Source organism: Scatophagus argus, chromosome 2, assembly GCF_020382885.2.
Source record: "Scatophagus argus isolate fScaArg1 chromosome 2, fScaArg1.pri, whole genome shotgun sequence".
NCBI lineage: Eukaryota > Metazoa > Chordata > Actinopteri > Scatophagidae > Scatophagus > Scatophagus argus.
In genome coordinates, this window is record NC_058494.1 from 22,395,255 (window position 1) to 22,416,779 (window position 21,525).

Genomic DNA, 21,525 nt, shown 5'->3' on the forward strand with positions numbered 1-21,525 from the left:
AGACCTAAAACTCTCAGCTTCCTTCCCGATACACTGTAGATCCACTGTGTTTTATCAACAATTCATTACTTTTTTGTCGCCTCCCATCTCCCAGGTTTTTTACTCTTAATTTCTTTGGATTCCTCTGGTTCCACTGTGGTGCCATTGTGCCAAGTTGATAAATCACAAAGAAGTATTTGAAATGATTTTAAATACTACTATTTACAGACCTCTTCTCCTTCACATTGACACACATCCGTTTGCCAAACAGAAAAACTATTTGCACAAAAAGATCCACCACCATTGGCTCACTGCTCACATTCTATCCTCCAATCATTTCTAAGACCAAAGTACTGTGGTAGTAAATTGAACCTTATAGCCCCTGACCCGGCCCCGACCAATTACTGACCGTCACCCTTACAGGTAACACATTCAAGTGTACTCATGCACACACAGCCACAACCACACACAGATGAATGTATTCTTCGAGAAACTGTTCAGCAGCTGGATTTTCTGTTTCGGATGTGCAAGCTGTATTCAAACTGATAGAAAACTTTGTTCAGATGGTCAATTGTGTCCTAAAATTGGCTATAAATAAGGAATATTTGGCTTTCGAAAAAACTAAATCTGACCCGCTCGGGGCAGGTACTCGTGGATGACTTTCCTCACATCTGTTTGTGTCAAAAGGTGAACCAAACTGAGTCCACAAGCGGTGCAAAACTGCCACTACAGACGTCTGTTGAAGTAATAGCAATGGGGTTCTCCCTTATCAAAGGTTTTCAAATGAAAAATGTCCTGATATAACCAGTGTGAAGTGTGATTAGCATCACTAGCGTTGTGAAAAGAGACTACATGTATATCTGCACCATCTGCAGGATCTAAATACTGGAGGCTGAAAAGTGGAGAAAAATGTGATAACAAATACACTGATGTTTGTTCTGTACACAACTCTGCTACAACAACTCGTGACTGCAAAACAGGGATGGAGTCAAAAACAATTCAGTGGATTTTGAATTTAACAAGCTGGTAGTATTCAGTATTGACAAACAGTTTGTAATTACAAATGCTCATACTGACTGAATCTCACCCACGTTGCTTTCTGAATCGAAACAGAACCGACTCCTTGAAACAACACTGAAAACTACACAATAGAAACAACAGAGCTGGCAAACAATGAAAAGTTTATTGCTGAATGGAAACGTGTATAAAATCTTTTTTTTTTCTCTCTCTCTGCTATAATGAGTTCAGAATGCTCAAGTCATTAAACCCGGTTAAAGCCATAATCGTGGGTTAGTGCAATCACTGCAGCTGTTTGTAGCCCTGCAAAACGCATTGGTTTGTGTGGAGGGAAAGGCAGTTTTTTTTCTTTCTCTCTTTGTTCTGCAGCAGCTATGAAATGTTTCCTCTGCTGCTGCGGCAAAATGATCCAACTCTGATCCAGAAAGGAAACTGATGAGCCGTGTTTGTTTCTGCATTACACGTCCCAGATTGTGGCTTTAACTAAACAACAGCCTTAAAACATTCAGTTTTCTTTAATCTTTCTAACGTCAACGTTGCTTTGAAAATCCAACGATTTCCTGGTTTCTTAGCTTATACTTTCCTGACTGCAATTTTATAATTGCTTGATTCTTAAGCCTCACTTGAGCATTCTTTGAGTAACAGTAATATAAATGTAGCGATGTATTAAACTACTGTTTCGTTTTGTTTTGTTTTCCTCCGTTCTGTTTATGAACAATAATGGCCTGAATTTATCGTGCCACAGAGAGTAGCAGAGCTCGTCTAGAATCAGACGCCAATGAGCCGACGGTCGAGGTGACCGGTCGACAGTGACCCTAATCAGCGCTGCTATTCTCTGAAGCGTGATGAAGAGTAACTGTGTTTTTGAGACAACAATGCCTAGAAAGTGGAAATAAATAGAGGTCCTACTGACAACAGACAGACGTGACAATGGAGCGTGTTGTGAGGGACTCCTCAGTGGAAGCTTGTGTTGTATTCTTCTGGTGATGTGAACGACTCAGGAGCGAGCGAGTGAGAGAGAGAAAGAGAGAACGTTCTGCCATAGGATCTCTCAGAGGCTTTCTTTTCTTTACTGTCAAAAAAATTAAAATGAGCACAATAAAATAGCCTTTCTTTCACTGTCTCCTTTCCTGGAGAGACTGCACGCACGACAGACGTTTGCAGCACACTCGGGTCTTTCATTTCACATATCAGCCATAAAACTCACTCGGTTCTTATGGTGTCCAGTTTGAGATCTTTTCTGCTTCCGCCTTAACACAATGGAGGAGAACTCAATTTGTCAACAGAAACATCTTTATCCATCACGTGGTCCCATTTACTCTGACAATCCTCAGAACATGCTACCAAAAGCTTTTCAATAAAGCAGTTCCCCTAGTAGTGAAGTAGTAGTAGTATTATACCTGTTAATCTGGATTATTTTCCAGAATGAATTAGATGAATTAGGATGCTTACTTTGCTGCATTTTAATTCGGTAGCAGCAAGTGAATGGACCGAATGAACCATCTAATGATAAGAGCACCTCAGCATCGACCGAGATAAAATGCATTTTTGAAATATGGTATATAATGTCAAGAATATGCAGCACAATCAATTTTTGTGTGTGCTAGGAGCTACACAGCGTTCATCAGTACGACTTTGATGATGGCAATTTTGGGACGTTTTGTGTCGGACAAAAGGTCTGGAGTTTGAACTGTCGGCAGCTTAAATATCACCGTCAGAAATCCAGGCTACCTTTACTTACAAAAAGGGGTCTTAAGTTCCTCTTTTTCCACCACACAGCCATTTTCTACGTAGTTACACCATCCAATTTCATTCAGGGGCTGTTAATGTGAAACTTTATTGTGCATGAAGCAGGTAAGTGCTTTGCTCTGAGAGACATCGACAATGCAACACAAAGCAGCAGCTTCACTTTTTCACTTTTCACACACATGTTGGAGTTCTGTCTGATGCTGCAGTTACAAAAGAAGGACAAAAAAATGCCTGCACTGCAGTGCTGAACTCCAGCGATTTTAGACATCAAGATTAGTTTATTGATCAGGAGGAGTGCTACTCGGCCCTTGAAAACAGTTGTATAATATCTTTGGAGGCTCAGGAGGGAGTTTTGTCAAGTCTGAAAAAGAAATCACTAAAGTGACATCGACTGGGTGTCTTGCCTGGTGACTGCACACTGAACACAAAACCTGGGCAACAACTGAATATGTGGAGTCTGAAAAATGTCAGTGTTTATGAGGCAGGTAAATTCTAACAGCAAGAGACTATCAAGCTACATTTCAGTATCATTCAGATCATATAAATCCACCAGACGACATCTGGTGAATTTAACGGCATCAGCTCACCGGCGACACCTTGTGGCAAGAGCTAAACAGCTAACTGCATCAGGAAACACCATGGAATTTTTTTTTTAGATTGATTTTAATATATTTTGACAATTTACTTGCTTGTTCTCCAGCCATGAACCATGATTCAAAAGTTTCTTGCTGTCCAACAACAATTAAAACTAATAGAACAGAAAAATATTCTGTGCAGTTTCCTGGTGGAATAACAAAAAGGTAAAAGTGTGTAGACATGAATGAAAACAGAAACATCACAGTCAATATTCCCAAAGAATTCCCATTCACCTTGTCTCCCTCAATGGAAATGTATACTTTAATGTGAATTATGCTAATCTTGCTAAGAAGGCTACAGAGTGCACAATGCTACGGAGGCAGTTGCTATGGATTCTCTTCCAAATGTTGAAGCCAATACATTATTTTTATTTTTTAAGCTGAAACAAAAAACTCATTTTTTAAAATCAAAAATTCATATGAAAATTTTGTAATTTCCCAGTAATGGGACTAATAAAGGATTATCTTATCTTATCTTATCATAAATAATATTTTGTGTCAAATTGTTTATATCGTCAGGTGATTCAGGACCGTGCATCACCCTGTCGTTTATTTATCTTTTAATTTTTTGACCTGCTCGCTGAACATTATCCCGTACGCTGCCAGCTGCAGTTTGTCAGCACAGTCTGTAACGCAGCAGAATAAAAGGTAAACATCAGAGAATCACCCAAAGGAAATCCGCAAACACAAGTGGGAATCAAACTTTCTTGCGGTGAGGCAACGGTGCTAACCAATGAGCCGCTGTGCTGCCTCCAGACGACGCAAAATTATCCAATCCAATTATAATTTCTTGATAAGATTCTAGTAAAGAAATTTTGTACACCCACTCTGCCACCTTGTAGTACAGTCAAGTGCACATGCAGGCAATGTCACAGACCTGCAGTACAGTAAGTCTGACCAGGGGCTTATCTTTCCAGGTAAAATAACCCTTTAGACTCATAACGGTGGGGTAATTTATGTGTAGGAGCCAAATCCTATTCCATCCTGAAGTGACTGACTGAGAATCACAACTCCAGTACATGACTGGCAAGGTTCATTACACCTTATCTTTAAACTGCTGCTGTGCAAGTGGTTTTGGGGCCTGACGGTGGGCGGCTTCTATCAAGACGGTGCGAAGAGAACATGTCCTTCAGGGTCTTTTCATTATCCTTCCATCTCGTATCTGTCCTGTGTGATTTTAACCCAGGGCAGGTGAATTTGGTATGTGTCCACAGTTACATCATCTGTCTCCCAAACCTCATTTTCCTCCCTTTGTGACACCTCGAATCTCTCGTTCACTCTCGCACTCACACTGGCGGCGCTCTGTGTAGTTGCAAGAGCTCATGCTGCGGTGCAAACTTAAATTCAGACAGTAGGAGATTGAGACACGCTTTTTACTCCGAGACATTACAAAAATCTAACTTAAACCTCTCTGACTATTGTTGAACTTTTAAGGTCCAGATTGTAGGGTTTAGTGGCACCTAGTGGTGAGCTCGCAGGCTGCAATCAACTGAATACTCCTCACCCTTGGTTCCAAGCTTGTAGAGTAAGTAGAACCTACTGTGGTTGCTAGAAAAGACAAAAATGCAAAATGCTGTTTCTCAAGTCCATTCTGGGCTACTGAAGAGACATGGTAGTGCAACATGGTGGACGTGGTGGAAGAGGACCTGCTCCCTCCGTGGATCATGAATGTATTACTTAGAACTGGATACGTCAGCCGTACTCAATCTTGTTTCAAATTTTGCTGAGGGGGTTCTCGGTGGCTGAACTTCAGTGGAAAATTCCCCTGAGAACCAAAGAGCATTTTATCCAGAGACCACCACCGTACAACTGCTGACACCTCAAAGTGCAAATTAAGTCATTTTTGACTCCTTTTATTCTGAATTTTTGTTCCATGGTGATTTTCTAATTGTACAACAGAGAAATGTGATTATAAAAACAACTGACATCCTCGCTATGGGGTGGGTCATGTGGGAACTTGTGGGTGGAGCCAGCAGGAGAAACACTATTGAATGAGGAAGTTAATCTGGAAGCTACTTAACTTTTTTTTTCGTGTATGCACCAGTCGAATGACTCTCATCGAACTGAACAGGGGCCATCTTTGGGTCTGGTATCTAAACTATAGTCTCTCTATAATATAGATTATCTATAATGCATCTATGCTGTAGTTTTAAAAGGCTCATTCTAAGGAGAGAAAGACACAACAATTCTTATTTTGAGGTGAATATACATTAATGAAAAAAAAAAAATATTATCATATTCTATTTCTGCCAATAGATCCCCATAAATCCCACACACTGGACCTTTAAAATTACATGTGATATTTAGAGGAATGCACATAACGGCGTCATGATGCAGGGCAGCTTATTAAAGAGCACTCCTGGCCAGCAGAACGAAAGACTTCAGTCCTGTACCCGGTGGGGTGGTTGAAAAGGGCAGCCAAACAACTCCTGGTATTAGTGCTGGAAGAGAACCTACATTAAGTCTAGTTCTGAAGCACTGTGGTTGAGAGCTGCCCTTTCTAGATGTGGTCTTATCAAAGCAGTCTGACGCAGAGCGGAGAAAGAGCCTCCAGCTTGCCCCGGTGTCGGAGTGTGGAACACAAGTTGTTGTCAGGCTTGTCAAAGCCAGAGCTGCAGTGACCAAAACATGTCTTCATATGTGTGTTTGTGCTGCCTGCCTCCCCCCCGTCACTCCTTAGCTGTCCACACTGATGCCTGCCCGAGTACAAAAAAAAAAAAAGAAGCTCCCCTGGCACAAACAATACCCACTCCCCAACCAACCCCCCCATCCTTTATTCTCCACATGGCATTTACAATGACACCTCCGGCAGGGATGGAGGGTAGAAGAGATATGAGGACAGAAAGAAAGGGGAGAGAAAAAAAAAAGAAGCAGGAAACTGAATTAAGAATAACGGCTAGGGAAGATAAAAGAAGACAGAAAGACGGGATTCTTTGCTCATTTCCAGAGTTTTGATTTCCCTCCTAGCCCTGGGGGTTGTCTTTGTGAAATAACCTTCGTTTAAAAATGGGAATTAGACTCGCTGTCTCTATTGAAGATCACAGCCTAATGTGGGCCAGCCTGTAGAGGGAGGCTGTTTGATAGAGCATGATGTTAAGAGTGATAATGAGAAACATTCTCACCACTGTATTAATACATCTTAAAATAAACCCTCTAAAAACCTTGCCTCTTATTGCAACACACACACACGCGCACAGACGGTAGGCCAAACAGCATTAATAATGTACAGTGTAAGTGAGAGAACACTGTGGAAAGGTCGAGGCTGGCTGAGAGGCGAACGCCACGACTTGTGAGTTATTAGGTCAGCAGTTACTCTGCTTATCCTCTCTTTGACCGCATGAATGTTTCTTAAAAATCTTATGAGGTATCTTATGAGGTCTACCATCCAGGAGTTAAAAATCTCAAAGCGGAGCAGTAACATTTCAATCATTTTTAAAAATCAGACTAATTGCATATTACAGTTCAAAAACAAAGACAGCAAACAACTAGTGCTGGAGAACTGGATATCGTTGGCCCCTGAAACTGCTGCTTTCATTAAGACAGCGTGAGGTGTGTGTGTGTGTGTGTGTGTGGAGAAATTTGGAGCCAAATGCACAGCAACAAGGGAGGAGATGTGAGCCACCAAGAAAATTAATCGTGGATAGACAAATGCATTAGGGGAGAACAAGAAGCGGAGGGGTCGACAAAGTTTGAGGAAGGCTAAATGACAGTTGTTTTGTCATTTAGCCTTCCTAAAAACTATCTCACCTTTCCAAATTAGTGCACAAGGTGACACTGAACCGGCTGAAAATATACAAACACACACACCTGCATGCATTCCTAAACACGCACACAAGCTCCCAGATTGAAAGAGGCTAAGACGGGAGATCAAGGCAGTGCAAATTAAAAGCGCTCTAATTAGCCAAACTGTCACTCTCCTGCTCTGGCAGCCATATTGGAGTCTGCCTGGAGACCTGCCTGCTTGCACATTTCCACTGGCCCTGTGAACAGCCATATATACTGCATGGGAGTGAGGTTCAGATGCAGCAGCTGTTGAGAATTACACTTGCCAGACGTTAAGCACTGCAGCGGCTCCAAAATGTTATAATGAATGGAGAGATGAGTGTTAATGAAGCTGCTCTGTGGAGCTCCATCATCAGAGGTGTAAACTTTGCTCTGTTACAGCTCCTTCCAACTTTGTTCTTTTGGTCTGGCATCGATTCTGAGCGCATTATTGCACCATTAACTTCGGCTAATTGTTGTACAAGACAATGATCATGAAGTAGCCGCTGGTAATGGCCAGTAATACCCCAATGTTGCAACAAAGACACGATACTTTAGTTTTAAAGTAGTTTAGTTTACTTTAGTTAAAGTTAGTTTACGTTTTTCAGCATTAAGTTGAATTTAAAAGACGTTTTTGTATATGTTATTGGTGGATGAATAAATAATACTTCAATAAAAGCTGGAGGAGTTTCTGTGTCGCTTTCTGCCTTTTCACTACACACTCATCATCAGATTGTGATCCACTATGTAAACTGAAAACCATCTGCATTAAATTTCTGCTGAGCATTTTTTTTTCAAATACCTCATGCTTTTAGATTGATTTCCTGCCTTCCAGGGAGTCTCTGATCCCAGTTCATGTCAGGAATGTAAGAAACTGAACTTGCAGAAACTTTAAATGTGGTTGAGTTTGTTCATCCATCACAACAACCGCTTCCTCGCCTTTAGCTTTTGTCGTATTTGCGTTTTGAAAACTCTCCTTGTTGGTGCTTTTAAGCTAAAGCAATGAGTTGGCCACAAAACAGCAGTATTGTTCATTAAGTAAATGAATGAAATCACATGATGGACTTGTGAGCTAATGAGACCTCTGTAGCTCCACTGCTAAAGTCCTCTTGAGGCTAACAGCAACATTTTGCTAGCAGAACAAATCCGAATCTCTGATATCTTTGGTTCTTCTGCATCAATTCTTATCATTTGTTAAAAAGTGCGTCAGTGTTGTCTACCAACACCAGTGAGGTACACTTTCGTTATTCAAACTTAGATCTTGTTTTTATATCTAAGGCTAGACGTCGACCGGTTACTCGGTAGTGGTGATATCGCTCGGTCAATCAGCTATGGGCTTTCTCCTGCTCAAAACTATTGTTATTATACCAGCCATTAAAAATCCACTATTGGTGTACCTCTAGTTTTGGCCATTGCTATCAGCAAGCCGCAACCCCCAGGACTGCAAGATGAAGCCATCGGGGAACTGCAGTTACTCAAATGGCCGCTTGAGGCTGGCCCCAAAGGCGAGTCAGGCCAGCAGGTTTGTGTAACACCTGCACAATCATCTATACCAGTTGTGTTTGTTGCTACTTTCTTTCCAGGTTCTTCTCATCGTTCTGCTACCTTAAATGTGGACAATAGTTCTGTTACACACAGCACAAATCTGAGTCAAGCACAACAGCTGGCCAGAAATTTGGTCAGTGCAGTTTAGGGTCATGTCTCGATGTCAGCAATTAACTTGGCGTGTACAGTGTTATTATTATGGCTTAAAATGACGGCCAGAAGTATAAAAATAAGACCCAGGTTGCAATAAACAGCAATATCCCTTTAAAGGGTGAGCAGGAGCTACAATCCCCCATGTAATTTCAGGTAAATGTTTGAATTCAGGTCAAACAGCGACCTGTCCCACCACGAATGAATGTGTGTACACGTGGCTGCTTTGTCAGTGAACACACAGTGAATACTCGGTGAATACACTAAGATGCTGCTTCTATTTCACAGAAAACACAAGGAAAAGAAACCTGGATCTGTACGAAAGCATGACAGCTGCTCCATCTCTCTCTGTTGGGATTTTAGCGAGGGAGCGAGTGGGAGCCTGGAGGAAGAGGTGGGAGAAAGACTCTTCAGAGAAAAAGATACTGAGCTTCCTGTGTGAGTGGAAACAAGCATATGGAGAGTTTTGCTAGGAAGACATAGACAGGAAGAGTGGAAGGATGAGAGATAAAAGGAAGTAGTGACAGGTCCGCTTCTCTCTTTTTGTCCCAAAAGCCTTTCTGGTTTCCAGCTGAGACTCTCCTCTGTAGTGGGAATGTCTCCTCTCAGCAGGTCTCGCTTATCAATATTTCTCTGAAAAGCTGAAAAATGAAGCTGAAATTCTGTTCCTATACTTCTTAATGAATTAAACATGCATGAGAATCGCTTTAAAATATTTAGCGCCCCCTTAAAATGATTTTTGCTGCCTATTTTTAAAAACACGACTTTCAAGAATTGATTGTTTATTACTCGACGAGGACTTGGTGTGTGTGAAATCTGATGTAGGATGCCAAGTTATGAAGCCCGGCTTTGACATTTCTGCCTTGACTCTACCACCTCATTTATAGTTAATGAGAGGGGGGGGGTACTAATTGTTTTTGACTGAGAGATGATGGGCTGATGAAATAAAGATAAAGGAATGAATATAAGAGTGGGAAGAAGTGAGAACAGCAGAGACGATGAGGGGCAGGAAGAAAATTAGAGTTTAACAGATTGTGAGAGACAGAAAAGGAAATAACATGGATGAAAGGTGAATAGAGAAGGTCTTACTGTTTTCTCTCTTTCTCTGTCCTGCTACCCTCCATTATGGAGCTGACATCTTGATCAGGGACAGAAAGTGTCTGTTGTTTCTTTAGTTTTATCTCTTGTGCTTTGGTTAATTCTCACTGGTGAAATCGAGCTAACTGTGAGTCAAACTGGCTACAAGCAAAGACTTCAAAAAAACCTATGATTGTTTAAACACGCTTTCTCTTTTTGCCTGTAGCTTGTGGCCGTGGTGTAAGCATAACAATACACTAAGGAGTGCTGATGGTCTGGCTGGGGTAGAGGCACACACACACAAAAAAAGAGAAATTTTGACTTTGTTTCCTCCACAGCATTCAGGTGTTCCTTCTGCCATCCAACGTGAGGTCAGGCAGTCTCCTCTGCGGCCTGGCAAAGACAACGTCTCCACCTCTGAATGAGTCAACTGACAGGTTGTGACATAAATCCCCTCTCGTGACCTCCTCGTACGCTTCCCACCATCTGAGTTTTTGCTCCCCGGCCACAGCGACCTCTGTTTTCCTGCCCTCCTGATACTTGTCTGGTGACTAAGCCCGAAAACCCTTGTTCTTCTGCTTGACAGCTTTCCGCAACCTTTTGTCTAGCTCTGTTTTTGCCACAAAGACAGACACCAAAAATCATCAATCTGCCGGCAACTTTCACCTTCAGCAACTCCAGAAAATACAAAAGTTCAGCCTTTGTGTGGAAGTTTGGCTCTAAAATAAGTGCTGACATTGGAGACGATGTTTAACTTAATCTCATTGGCAATTTTTACCTTCAACATGCTGTGTCTCCTTCCACAGTCGTGACAAAGAGATGAGTTTTTTTCCAGCATACAAAGTTGCCTGCCACACAACTGGTAATGCGCTGGACCTGCGTACTTGTACAACCTTGTGGGTGGTTGCCCCCATGCTACTTCTTCAGGCTGAAGCTGAGCAGGCAAATGGGTACAGGCTCAGCCACCAGACACTCGCCTACAAGCTCAAGTCCCGGGGGGCCCTGAGTATCCTAGTCCAGGCAGACAGAGGTCTTTGAATCACATTTTGTGGGCGTTCAGACAGAAAACAGCGGGCTGTGTTAGAGGAGATGTTTCAGGTACTGGTGAGACAGTAAACTGTGATACAAGTCAAGCTGCAGTGACAGAGCCTTGATTTGAAGGTTTATCTTTTCTATTTATCTAAGAGCTGTTCTATCTAGATGCTAAAAAACCTGCATAGCGGTTTATAACGAAGATTCTACTGCTCATTTTATTACTTGCTGCACAGCAAAACATTTTTCTTTTCATAACTTCATGCTTTTCCAGACTCAAATTTCCAGGTCTTGTGGTATATTTCTCAGACAAGAATTGACGGTTTTCAGGTTGGGTTCAAGTTGTGAGTCTGAGTGCATACGATGCTGTGACAGTGGCTGACTCCTCCAGCTTGGAAGACGTCGAACGACGCAACGTTTGAACCCTGCTTTCCTTCCCCATTGGGAATCCTGAACCAACCAGGCTTTACGTTTGCCTTGTAAAACTTGTATTTATTCGTCGTGGCCATAAAATATACTCTGCTACGCGAAAAAGCAGGACGACGTTCCACTATCAAACACCTCTGCCCAAAGAGGAAGTAAACTGAACTGTGCTACCTGACACATTATTGGTCTTTAGTATATTGAGTAAATATTTTACTGTCCCATATTTTAACTTTTTTTTTACATAAGAATTTTAAATAAGTGGAAGAAAGCTTTTTCACACCGTCTGTGCAGCTTTGTTTAAACACTGTGTCCATGGAAACGCAGCCATAAAGGTGTGGTTCCCTTAACATAGGAAACATTTCTGGTTACTACATCACTACATAACCCAAATGTACAGACTTCAGCTTCATATTTTTTCAATGCATTTCCTTTGAAATTAATTCAAATTTTCATAAAGGCTGCTTCATTCTCTCAGTGGTAAACATTTTGGCTGTGCTACCAACCTGCTCCAGACACCAAGCAAAACACTGCTTTTGTATGATTGGTTTATTTCTTTAAAAAATTCAGAATTTTGAACGAGTTATGTTATAAACAGTCCAGATGAGTCCCTGTAAGCTATCCTTGAAGGAGCCCCCTGCTTTCATGAAGACCCTGTCACACTTAGCCTGGATTCTCACCTGAGACTAGTAGCCTTTCGAGATCACAGCACCCAGGGTCACAGGGTCACGCAACAACATGGTCATGAGAGCTGTCGGGTAAGCTTCCTGTTTCTCACAGCATGCGGTACAGTGGGTGAGCTGCTCCAGTTACATGTTGCCACAAACATTATGCTCTTTCAAGTCAAGTGGTATTTCTGATAGTAAATCACACTCATATGCTTTACTGAATACATTTGCATTTCAAATTCAAATAGGGAGAAGGTAACTACAGTACTTTTAATAAGACGCAGACAAAGCCAGCATACATCACACACCGGTGAAAGAGTGTCATCGTGCCGGGTGCTGTGTGTATTGCACAGCTTACATGAAACTTTCTAAAATATTACCTCTAGGTGAGAGCAGTGGGGCGTGCAGAAGATGTGCTGCCTCGTGAAAATGGACGAGTGTGTGGGGAGGAAAAAACCAAAAACAAAACAAAGACAGTATGTGGCATGTACTGTTGTTTCCTCATGAGACATATGGCTGCACCAGCTGGAATTCTTATATTGTTGCTGTGATAAGTGGCTTTATTCTCACTTCACTTCCTTTTGTTTCTCGGTTTTATTGGATTGCTCCCTTGCTTGCTCTTCACCTCGTGTCTATTTCTGCCATTTCTCTTTATTGCTGCCTGGAAAATTCCCTCGTCTTATCTTGTGTTTGAACTCGCGCCAGCACCATCATTATCTGTATCCAAACATGAAGAATTCACAGCTGATCAAAATAAAAGTTCATAACCTGAAACTTCTCTCTGTGTCACAAAGGTTACAGCAGTAAGCCGGTGTTTATTTCTAGTGAGTTTCTACACATGTTTACATTTTATACATTAGACAATCCCTGGGTATTTGAACGTGTGTGTATTCTTAGTCTAATCCCTCCATTAGGATACACTGATGTATTAAACCTGGAGTTCAGAACCTTTTCCATATAAACAAACGTCCATTACATTGCCAAATGAGCTCACACAAGACTGATTAAGCCTCTCACTGCCAGACGAAGCTCTTGGAATTTCACAGCATATCAGAGTCTTCAAAACTGGCACAGCGGTAAGCGACGTGTTTCATCTCAAAGAAATTAGTTTGCCAAAGTTGTTGGAGAGAGGAACCATAGCAACTAAGTAGACTACGTATGGCAGAGCCTGTTCGGCACCATTGTTTGTGTAATTACTCTCACTGCCTGAAGGGGGAGACACAGCGGGATTAATGTGTACGAAGCAGCTGAGGTGAGAACAAATGTGTAAAATAAAATAAAAGCTTCTTCGATAAAGCTGGCACTTAAATGTTATTTGATCAAACTAATTTGAACTCAACCCATATAATCTCATCCAAAACTAACACAATGTTGTAAAGCTGATGTGCCTCACTTAAGCAACAAGCTAACGTTTTGCACTAACGTCGCTGTAAAGCAGGTGCGTTTTTAAAAAGGCAGCAAACAGCCTTTCTTTAATCCGTTTATAAACTCCGAAATGACTCCACACATTCACTTCTGAAAGGGTTTGGTGTCATGATTACTTGTTTAGTTTTCTCTATTTTGTGCTAATGTAGAAAACAACAACAGACTAGCTTACTAAGGCATGCAGCAGATCCAGGTGGCACATAAACAGTTTCAATCACTCCCTGTTTTTCAACACGTTAATCTAATCACTTACACACTGTGCACTTGGAATTTTGTGAGGTTAGTACAGATAAAATGTTGGATTTCTCCTCATCGTCAAACCACAGAATGAATTTTCAATGTGCTGTAAGGGTATCAGTGCTGGCTCTTATCTCTCCTAACAGAAAAGGACAAGATAAGGAACAAAAGCAGGAAGTTTCAGTTCAGACTTAAACTCCAGTTCAAACACATAATCATTTATTAAAATAATAAATGTATGGCATGACTAAATTAGATGAATGATCAAAACTAATTTCAAATTCTGATATTTCCCACCACACAAATGACAAGAGGAAAAGCAGTCAAATCCAGTGATCTTCTAACCAAATGGGTTCCTTGAACACTGTGTTCGGATTGGCTTGGTTTAGCTATAACCACAAAACATCCACGTGAAACCTTTCATACAAGGCCCCAAGAGAGAGGACACAAAGGGAGTATTAAAAAGTCAACAAAGACGCAGCCTCGGTAAAGGCCACGTGAAACACATATACCGAAGAAATGTTTCTTCTGCTCCTCTCGGTGTGCAGTAAACATGGTGGGAAGTGGGAAGCAACAGTTTGTTGAAGGCCCTTTTCTATTCCAGCATGACTGTGCCCCAGTGCACAAAGCAAAGCTCCATAAAGACATGGCTGGGTGAGTTTGGTGTGGAAGAACTTGACTGGCCCACACAGAGTCCTGACCTCAACCCCATCCAACACTTCTGGGATGACCTGAAACGGAGATTGCGAGCCAGGCCTTCTGGTTCGGTGTAATGGCCAGGTGTCCCAATACTTTTGTCTACATAGTGTATCGGTGTCCTTTGTTCATCATTTTCATGGCAGTTTTATTCCATCTGTTGCACTGATGAAATATTCAGTGATACAAATAGCGAATACAAAACAGCTTTGTTGGCCCTTTGAATCTTAGTTGGAAGTGTTGCCTCCACCATACGGCACCAACTGCAAGTTGTTGAGTTACTCAGTGAGTATTGCAGACAAAAAAAGCAAAAATGAGAGATAAAAAAAAACTGAAATTTAAGAAAAAACACAAACTAATTCTCAAATCTTAAATCTTCCAGCCCTGTGTCTGAGTTGGTGTCCTGATTCCTTCAGACTGTGGTTTGTCGGCTGAAGAGGTCGAGGGTCACAGCAGAGAGGAACGCCGGGATGCTCTTCTGGTGATGGAGATGAAGGGCCACCATTTCCCCCAGAGTTTTGGAGAACTCGGTTTCCATGAGTTGCATGCTTCCGCTGGAGCCCTGTGCGCATGTACACACACACACACACAGGCATCAAAAGACAATACACAACACCAAACAATAAGACCTGTGTATTCGTCTACATCCATCTCCAGAGAAAAACTTTCAAAGTGAAGTAAGATCACTTCAAGTTGTTATTGTCTACAGGGGATTGTCAAGTGTGTCTGTGAGAGCTTGTGTGTGTGTGTGTGTGTATATGCATTCACAGCAGGGTGAAGGTGTCTAAATCTGTGTGGATTAATTAAAAGGAATGAGGAGCAGCTCGGGGCGATGGAGTGAAGGAGAAAGGGATGAGGAGAGAAACGAGGGATAAAGTAATTAAAGCATTGCAGGTGTGTGTGTGTGTGTGTGGGGGGGGGGGGGCTCAGTCCCATGACATGCTGGGAAGACATGGAGACGTCTGAGAAATGTCCTGTGTCAACGAGCGCAAGAGACACAGATCTTCATTCCACAAGTATCACGAGAAGGCGAACGGAAAGCAAATCAAATAAGAAAGACCAGAAGCCAAAAAGCATGAATGGAAGCAGATCAGCAAAGGAATATTTGATACCGCACTACATTATTTCCCACATGAACACTTTCCAACTCAAAGTCCAACTCGGTGAATGTGCACCCATGGAGAGTGATTTGCAGCTGAATAACTTCCCGAAAAATATGATAAAACGTGATTTGACTTGAGCTTTATTTGAAAAGCAAACACAGCAACAGGACAGTGGAAAGCAGCGTAGCTGATGCAAATAAACACATAAATAAATAAAAGCAAATCCTCCTTGATAAACCAATTACTGTGCCTCCTCACACACAACAGGATGAGGTGAACTCAGCTGCTCAGGTTTGTGTGAACAGCCACAAATATCTAATGGGTGAGAGGAGAGGATAACTGAACTAATGACTGAATTTGCTAGCTGACTGCACAATGCCAAAGAGAGGCTAAATGCTGTATGGAGAGCGCTCAGGAGACACAGACAGAATGACTTGCTGTTTTCAATGTCGTTCTTTAGCAAACTGTACAAACCCGCCAGCTGCTCCAAGATGTTTCAGGGTTGGCTGATGTTTAACAGTGAAAGTCTGGCACTTATGGTAAAAAGTTTCCATTCTTCTTTCTATCTCAGCTCAGTTGATCGATGCTCTTTTTAATGGGAGTGTTCTTATTTCTCTTTTATTCAGGGGGGAAATTATATGTGCAGTTACATCTTTTATCAGAGTGTTTAATGCATTGCAGAAGCCGTTCTTTACTTTTCTGTCTTTATTACAGTCTGTGACGCTGTCTTTTACTTCCACCCCTAAAGCAGAAGGAAACTTTCACTCTGAGGTCACCACTATAGATGGGATCAAAAAAAAAAAACAAAACAGACGTGTAGAATAAAAAGAATGACATTTTGTTTGGGGAGCTCTTTTTTAAATACATATATGTATATATACAGTATATATATATATGAAGGAAGCGTGTTCAAACTAATACAAGGTATAAGCTGCTCTCAAGCAATTTTCTTCATACTTTCTAATACGTGATATGACTCTAATAATGCTTTTTCTTCTTCTCTTAGCATTTTGGGGCAATTTTTTTGGATAGCATACAGTCAAGAGGCTGCAGACAGGAAATTAGGGGGGAGAGGGAGGATGACATGCAACAAAGAACTCCAGCTGGATTCGACGCGGTTACGTGGTAAGCGTATTAGTCTACTAGTCCACCGTGACACCCGGCCAAAGTGCTATTTAAACCTGTATTACGGTCTTTAATTGGTTCGTTATCAAAAACTTATCAAACAGAAGGAAACATGAATAATTCCTGATTAATTATAGGAAAAGTTGCCTCTTCTTGGTTTGACTCGTGAAAAGGGGATGAGGGTGATGGTGGAAAATCTTCTCAAATGAGGATGACATTACACTTCAGAAATGTTTTAAAGGATGGAGGCTCCTATAAATCCAAACATGTTCAATAATCTGCCGAGTATGTCTACTTTGACCTTAGCAGTGACGATCTGAACATACAATAATCAATTACATATGCATGATGATGTAACCTGACCAACTTCAAGAGTGGCAAACAAAACACATCGAACACCGAGAGCCATCTCACTCAGCCACACCGGCCAGAGAGGCGTCAGTAAAGTGTTTTACACAGCTACACGGTCACCTAGTCCTTACATGCGGTCTTGGTTTCAGTGTGAATCAATCTTTATTATCCAGGCCTGCACACTGCGGCGAGGCAAACCAAAGAGCTCTCTGATCACACCAGCTTTCTCACGACAACTGTCCACCGCTCTAAGTGCCTCATTCTGTGGCTTTATTTCTCTGACGGTCCCTGGTGTTTTCTTCCCCTGCGCGGCCTTCTGAAAGCCGTGCCATAGCCATATCCTCAGGCCGCCGCTCTCATCACAGAAGCACACACAAACACGCATGTGCACACGGCTCTAGAAGCTGCTGGGGCCCCGGGAACACGAAACATCAAAGGAAAACGCTGCGAGCAGTTACCATGGAGATCTCGGTGTTTGAAACACCTTCTGTCCAAGTTTGTCCTCAGAACAGACTTAGTGTATGAGTGGGTGTGTGTGGGTGTGTGTCTGTGTGAGAGAGAGAGAGAGAGACAAAGTGGACACGCTCATGGAGGCCTATGGGAGCCGAGGACGCTGAGGCCTCCCACAGTGGGTCGGAAGTGGAAAACTAAGACAACAGCCTCATCGTCTGGAGAAATGCCATCGCACACACATAATTTTGGATTTCAACTGGCCAAATGTGCGTGCAGACACACACACACACAAACCCAACAAAATTCTGACCAAATGTAAACAGTCTGATTTTAAAAGCTTTCTAGGAGTTAGCTTGTCCTTTTCAAAACACGCGCATCACAGCTGAATGTGTCGTGTTTTTGTGTCTGAGCAGGTTAAAGTAGATAAGATTGTGTTTTGTTTATTGGACTCGCTTATTTTTGGCTCAGCTTTTTACTGATTTGTACAGAGACACGACATGTTGTTCCGAGGAAGAAAAATTAAAGTGTTCTTGAACTGATTGACACTTGGTGCAAAAATATCAGTGCATAATTGATTTACGAATGAATTAATGAAATTAGCATGCTTGTTCTGGTAATGTGCTACAGAGGGCCACAAGCTGCCTGCTGCCTAAATTACAGTAAATTTAGCTGTACTTAAATTGAGTAATCTGCCTAATGAAGTACTTGGCACTATAATAATGTGATTCTATTCACGTATGGTAAAACATCTTGCACCAGAGTTCAGATGGATGGAGTTTGAGTCATTTCTGCTTGTTACCAACATTAAGGTCAGACTTACTAAATTGTTAACAGACTTCGATTAAAATTGATGTGAGGATTCTTCTACAAACTACAAGGAAAAAAAAAAGAAGCATTTCTGATGAAAAGAGAAGCAGATTTTAAACACATGTAACCCACAGGGTCCTTTCAGCAACACTTGTTGATTTGTTCTCATGTTTCTCTTTTTTGTGTGGGGAAAAAAAAAAAATAAAAAGGTCACAGCAGGTTATTTATTTATTTATTTTTTTAAATCAGCTTTATTCAAATATTGACCTTATCAATGCTTATTTGCATAGTCGCACTTCCCCAGTAAGTGTGTTAAACAGTATTTGACCTTTCTGAAAAACAAAAGTGTCTTGCTTGTATTTGAAAACAAAGGGATTTCCCGATTTCAGCAAAGGGAGCGAGATGCAGAAAAAAAATGTAACGCGAGGTTAAGGTAAATATGAATCCCACAAGGTTCCTGCTACGGGGTGACACCAACCTTATCCAGGTTAAAAAACAGACAGAAATGGAAGACAACTTGTTTTTGCTCCCTCCGAGATCAGCGGTAAGAAACTAACGAGACAAACTTTCACACAAACCCTTAGAAGGACAAACCTCAACAATGGAGAGGAGCAGTGCTATCCCATTCATCCCCTCTTTTCATTTGTCTATCCAATTAAAGGAAATCGATACTGGCTTGAAATGCAGGGCGGGGCTTTATAGTGACCTCATCAAACCGAGGAGCTGCATGCTACCTGAATGACAATCATGCTCCCCTCCCAAAGCAGACAGGGTCGGAGTAAAGGTGCAAACCCACGCCCTCAGACAGTTAGAGACGCACGAAACCAATAATTGAGCACTCGGTTCTAATGCCAGCAAGGAAAGGAGGGGAATGCTGCTTGTTGCTGCTGGTCTACATTTCATAATTTCTTTATTTATTTTTACTTTTGATTCTTAACTTAGTTTTATGTACACTGATCAGTCACAACATTATGACCGCCTGCCTAATATTGAGTAGGACCCCCTTTTGCCTTAAAAACAGCCCTGACCCATCAAGGCATGGATTCCACTAGACCTCTGAAGGTGTGCTGTGAATTCTGGCACCAAGTGATCAGTATCATTATGTCCTGTAAACTGCGAAGTGGGGCCTCCATGGGTAGGACACGTTTTTCCAGCACATCCCACAGACCCTTGGAATGAGATCTGGACAATTTGGAGGCCAAGTCAAGACCCCAAACTCCTTCCTGTGTTCCTCAAACCATTCTTGAACCATTTTTGCAGTGTGGCAGGGCCCATTATCCCGAGCAGGTAGAAGGTACGTGTTAAAGTAAGACCCAAATGAATGGCAGGACCCAAGGTTTCCCAGCAGAACACTGACCAAAGCATCACACTGTCTCCTTTGCCTTGCCCTCTTCCCATAGTGCATTCCTGGTGCCATGGCTTCCTCAGGTAAGCAACAGACACATGCACCCGGCTATCCACCCGATGGAAAAGAAAATGTGATTCCTCAGACCAAGCCATCTTCTTCCATTGCTCCATGCTCACGCGTCCATTGTAGGCACTTTTGGTGTCAGCATGGGGAACCATGACCAGTCTGCAGCTACGCAGCCCTATACACAACAGACTGTGATGCACTGTGTTATGATACTTTTCTGGAAAGCAGAAAATCCTCACATTAAAGAAGCTCTTAGCCTCACATCAACCACAGAAAATGTGGCATCTCCTCAGACGTAAACTACTGTAAATGTGCATCTGCATTTGAAAGCATATTTTCATTATGTCCTTGCTTTTGTTGCCAACTTATTGGGAGTATTTTTGTATTTTGAAAAGCTCTCTGAATTTCCATTTCCATTTTAAGAGCTGCTTCCATTATGTGTAAGCGTGACTGGCAAGACAAGTAATGTAAAAGAAAAGATAATCAATCAATCGACACTCTCCTACAATCTACATTAATATTCGCAGAGCTGTTTGCGCCCATGTTAAATGCTTAGAGATCGTTTCACTGTGTTTAGGCCTCAGGCAGATCGGATCAGGCGTTGTGGTGAAAACACCAGTCCTGCCATTCACTCTGAGTGAGGGTCAGTGGGTTTAGGCTGCAGTGGTGTGGACCTCTGGGGTTGCAAGTCAATACATCAAAGAGAATGAAGGGGGAAAAAAAAAAAAAAAAAGCCAATCACATGAACTGGAGATCAGACCAGCAAGTAAACTTTGTTGTTGCAGCCATTTCTGCAAAATATATAAATAACACAACACATAATCCCACTAATATAATACTTACAATGGAAGTTTTCTGTTTAATTATAAGCGCCGACTGAGATGATACGTTTGATTGAGCAGACCAACACAAAAAACAAAAAACAAAAACAACAAAAAACCCCACATGTATCTTCGCCTTAACTATCTTCGCCAAACTTCAGAGGTCAGCCAGATTGCCCAAAATGAGTTTCTATCATGCTGCTTGGTGCCTCGGACAACATCGTGCTGCCAGGAGACGTGGACCAAACGGGTCTGTGCTGAACAAGGCCTAAACGAGGCCTTAGAGTCGTGACATTCTGCTCTGAGCTGGTTTTTGCCACTGTACAGTTAAAATAGAGTCCTCAGCCTGTGTGCTCCTGCATGGATGTGACAGATGGGTCTTTATTGAGGTGATGACATGCAGGTCACAAATCAGTTGACCTCCGTCACTGCTCTCCACTGCTAATGAGGGGACTTTTCTTCTCCGTCTCCATCTTGTTCTCTCCTCCCTCCGCTGCACAGATCTCTCTCAAATTCCATTTTATTCAACTCTCATTTGCACCTTTTGCCTCTTTTCAGATTCCACCTTCGCCCACCTCTGCTCCACACACACACACACACACACACACACACACACAGAGTGTTGGCACGTAAACACACCACTAGCCCTCTGAAAGCATCATCATCACTGCCGATAAACAATTCCAGTGCAGTGTATAGCTGCTGATTGGTGGGGGCGAAAAAACAGAAGGCAAATTAATTGAATAATCAAAAATATGCAGATGAATAGCTTTCAATTTAAATGCAGATTTTGGCATTTTTCTGCCATCGCGAGGAGGATGTCACAGAGAAGAGCAGAGAGCAAAAGAGAGAAGGAGACGGAATAAAGCTCCCACCAAAACAATTAAATCAGCAGCAATTCTATCCATATTTATATTCTAATCAGCTTTTTGTTTACTGTTTTTAAAGCACTGTTCATGTGTCTGAGCAATAAATAACTAATGACTACATACATCTCACAGAAAACTATTTTGTGAGGAGTAAACACCATTAGTCGAACCACTGATCAACCTGAAG

The 21,525-nt window shown here is 41.9% G+C and overlaps 1 protein-coding gene across 1 annotated transcript in view; it reads right to left on the minus strand.

Annotated features, from left to right (window-relative positions):
- Nucleotides 1-13,896: 13,896 nt before the first annotated feature.
- The window catches only part of mad1l1 (mitotic arrest deficient 1 like 1), a 46,535-nt gene continuing 38,906 nt past the window's right edge, over nucleotides 13,897-21,525 (minus strand). Inside the window, exon 18 of the mRNA XM_046370787.1 lies at nucleotides 13,897-14,957. Coding sequence (XP_046226743.1) covers nucleotides 14,808-14,957 — 150 coding nt within the window. The 3' untranslated portion in view covers nucleotides 13,897-14,807. The remainder of the gene's footprint in view (nucleotides 14,958-21,525) is intronic.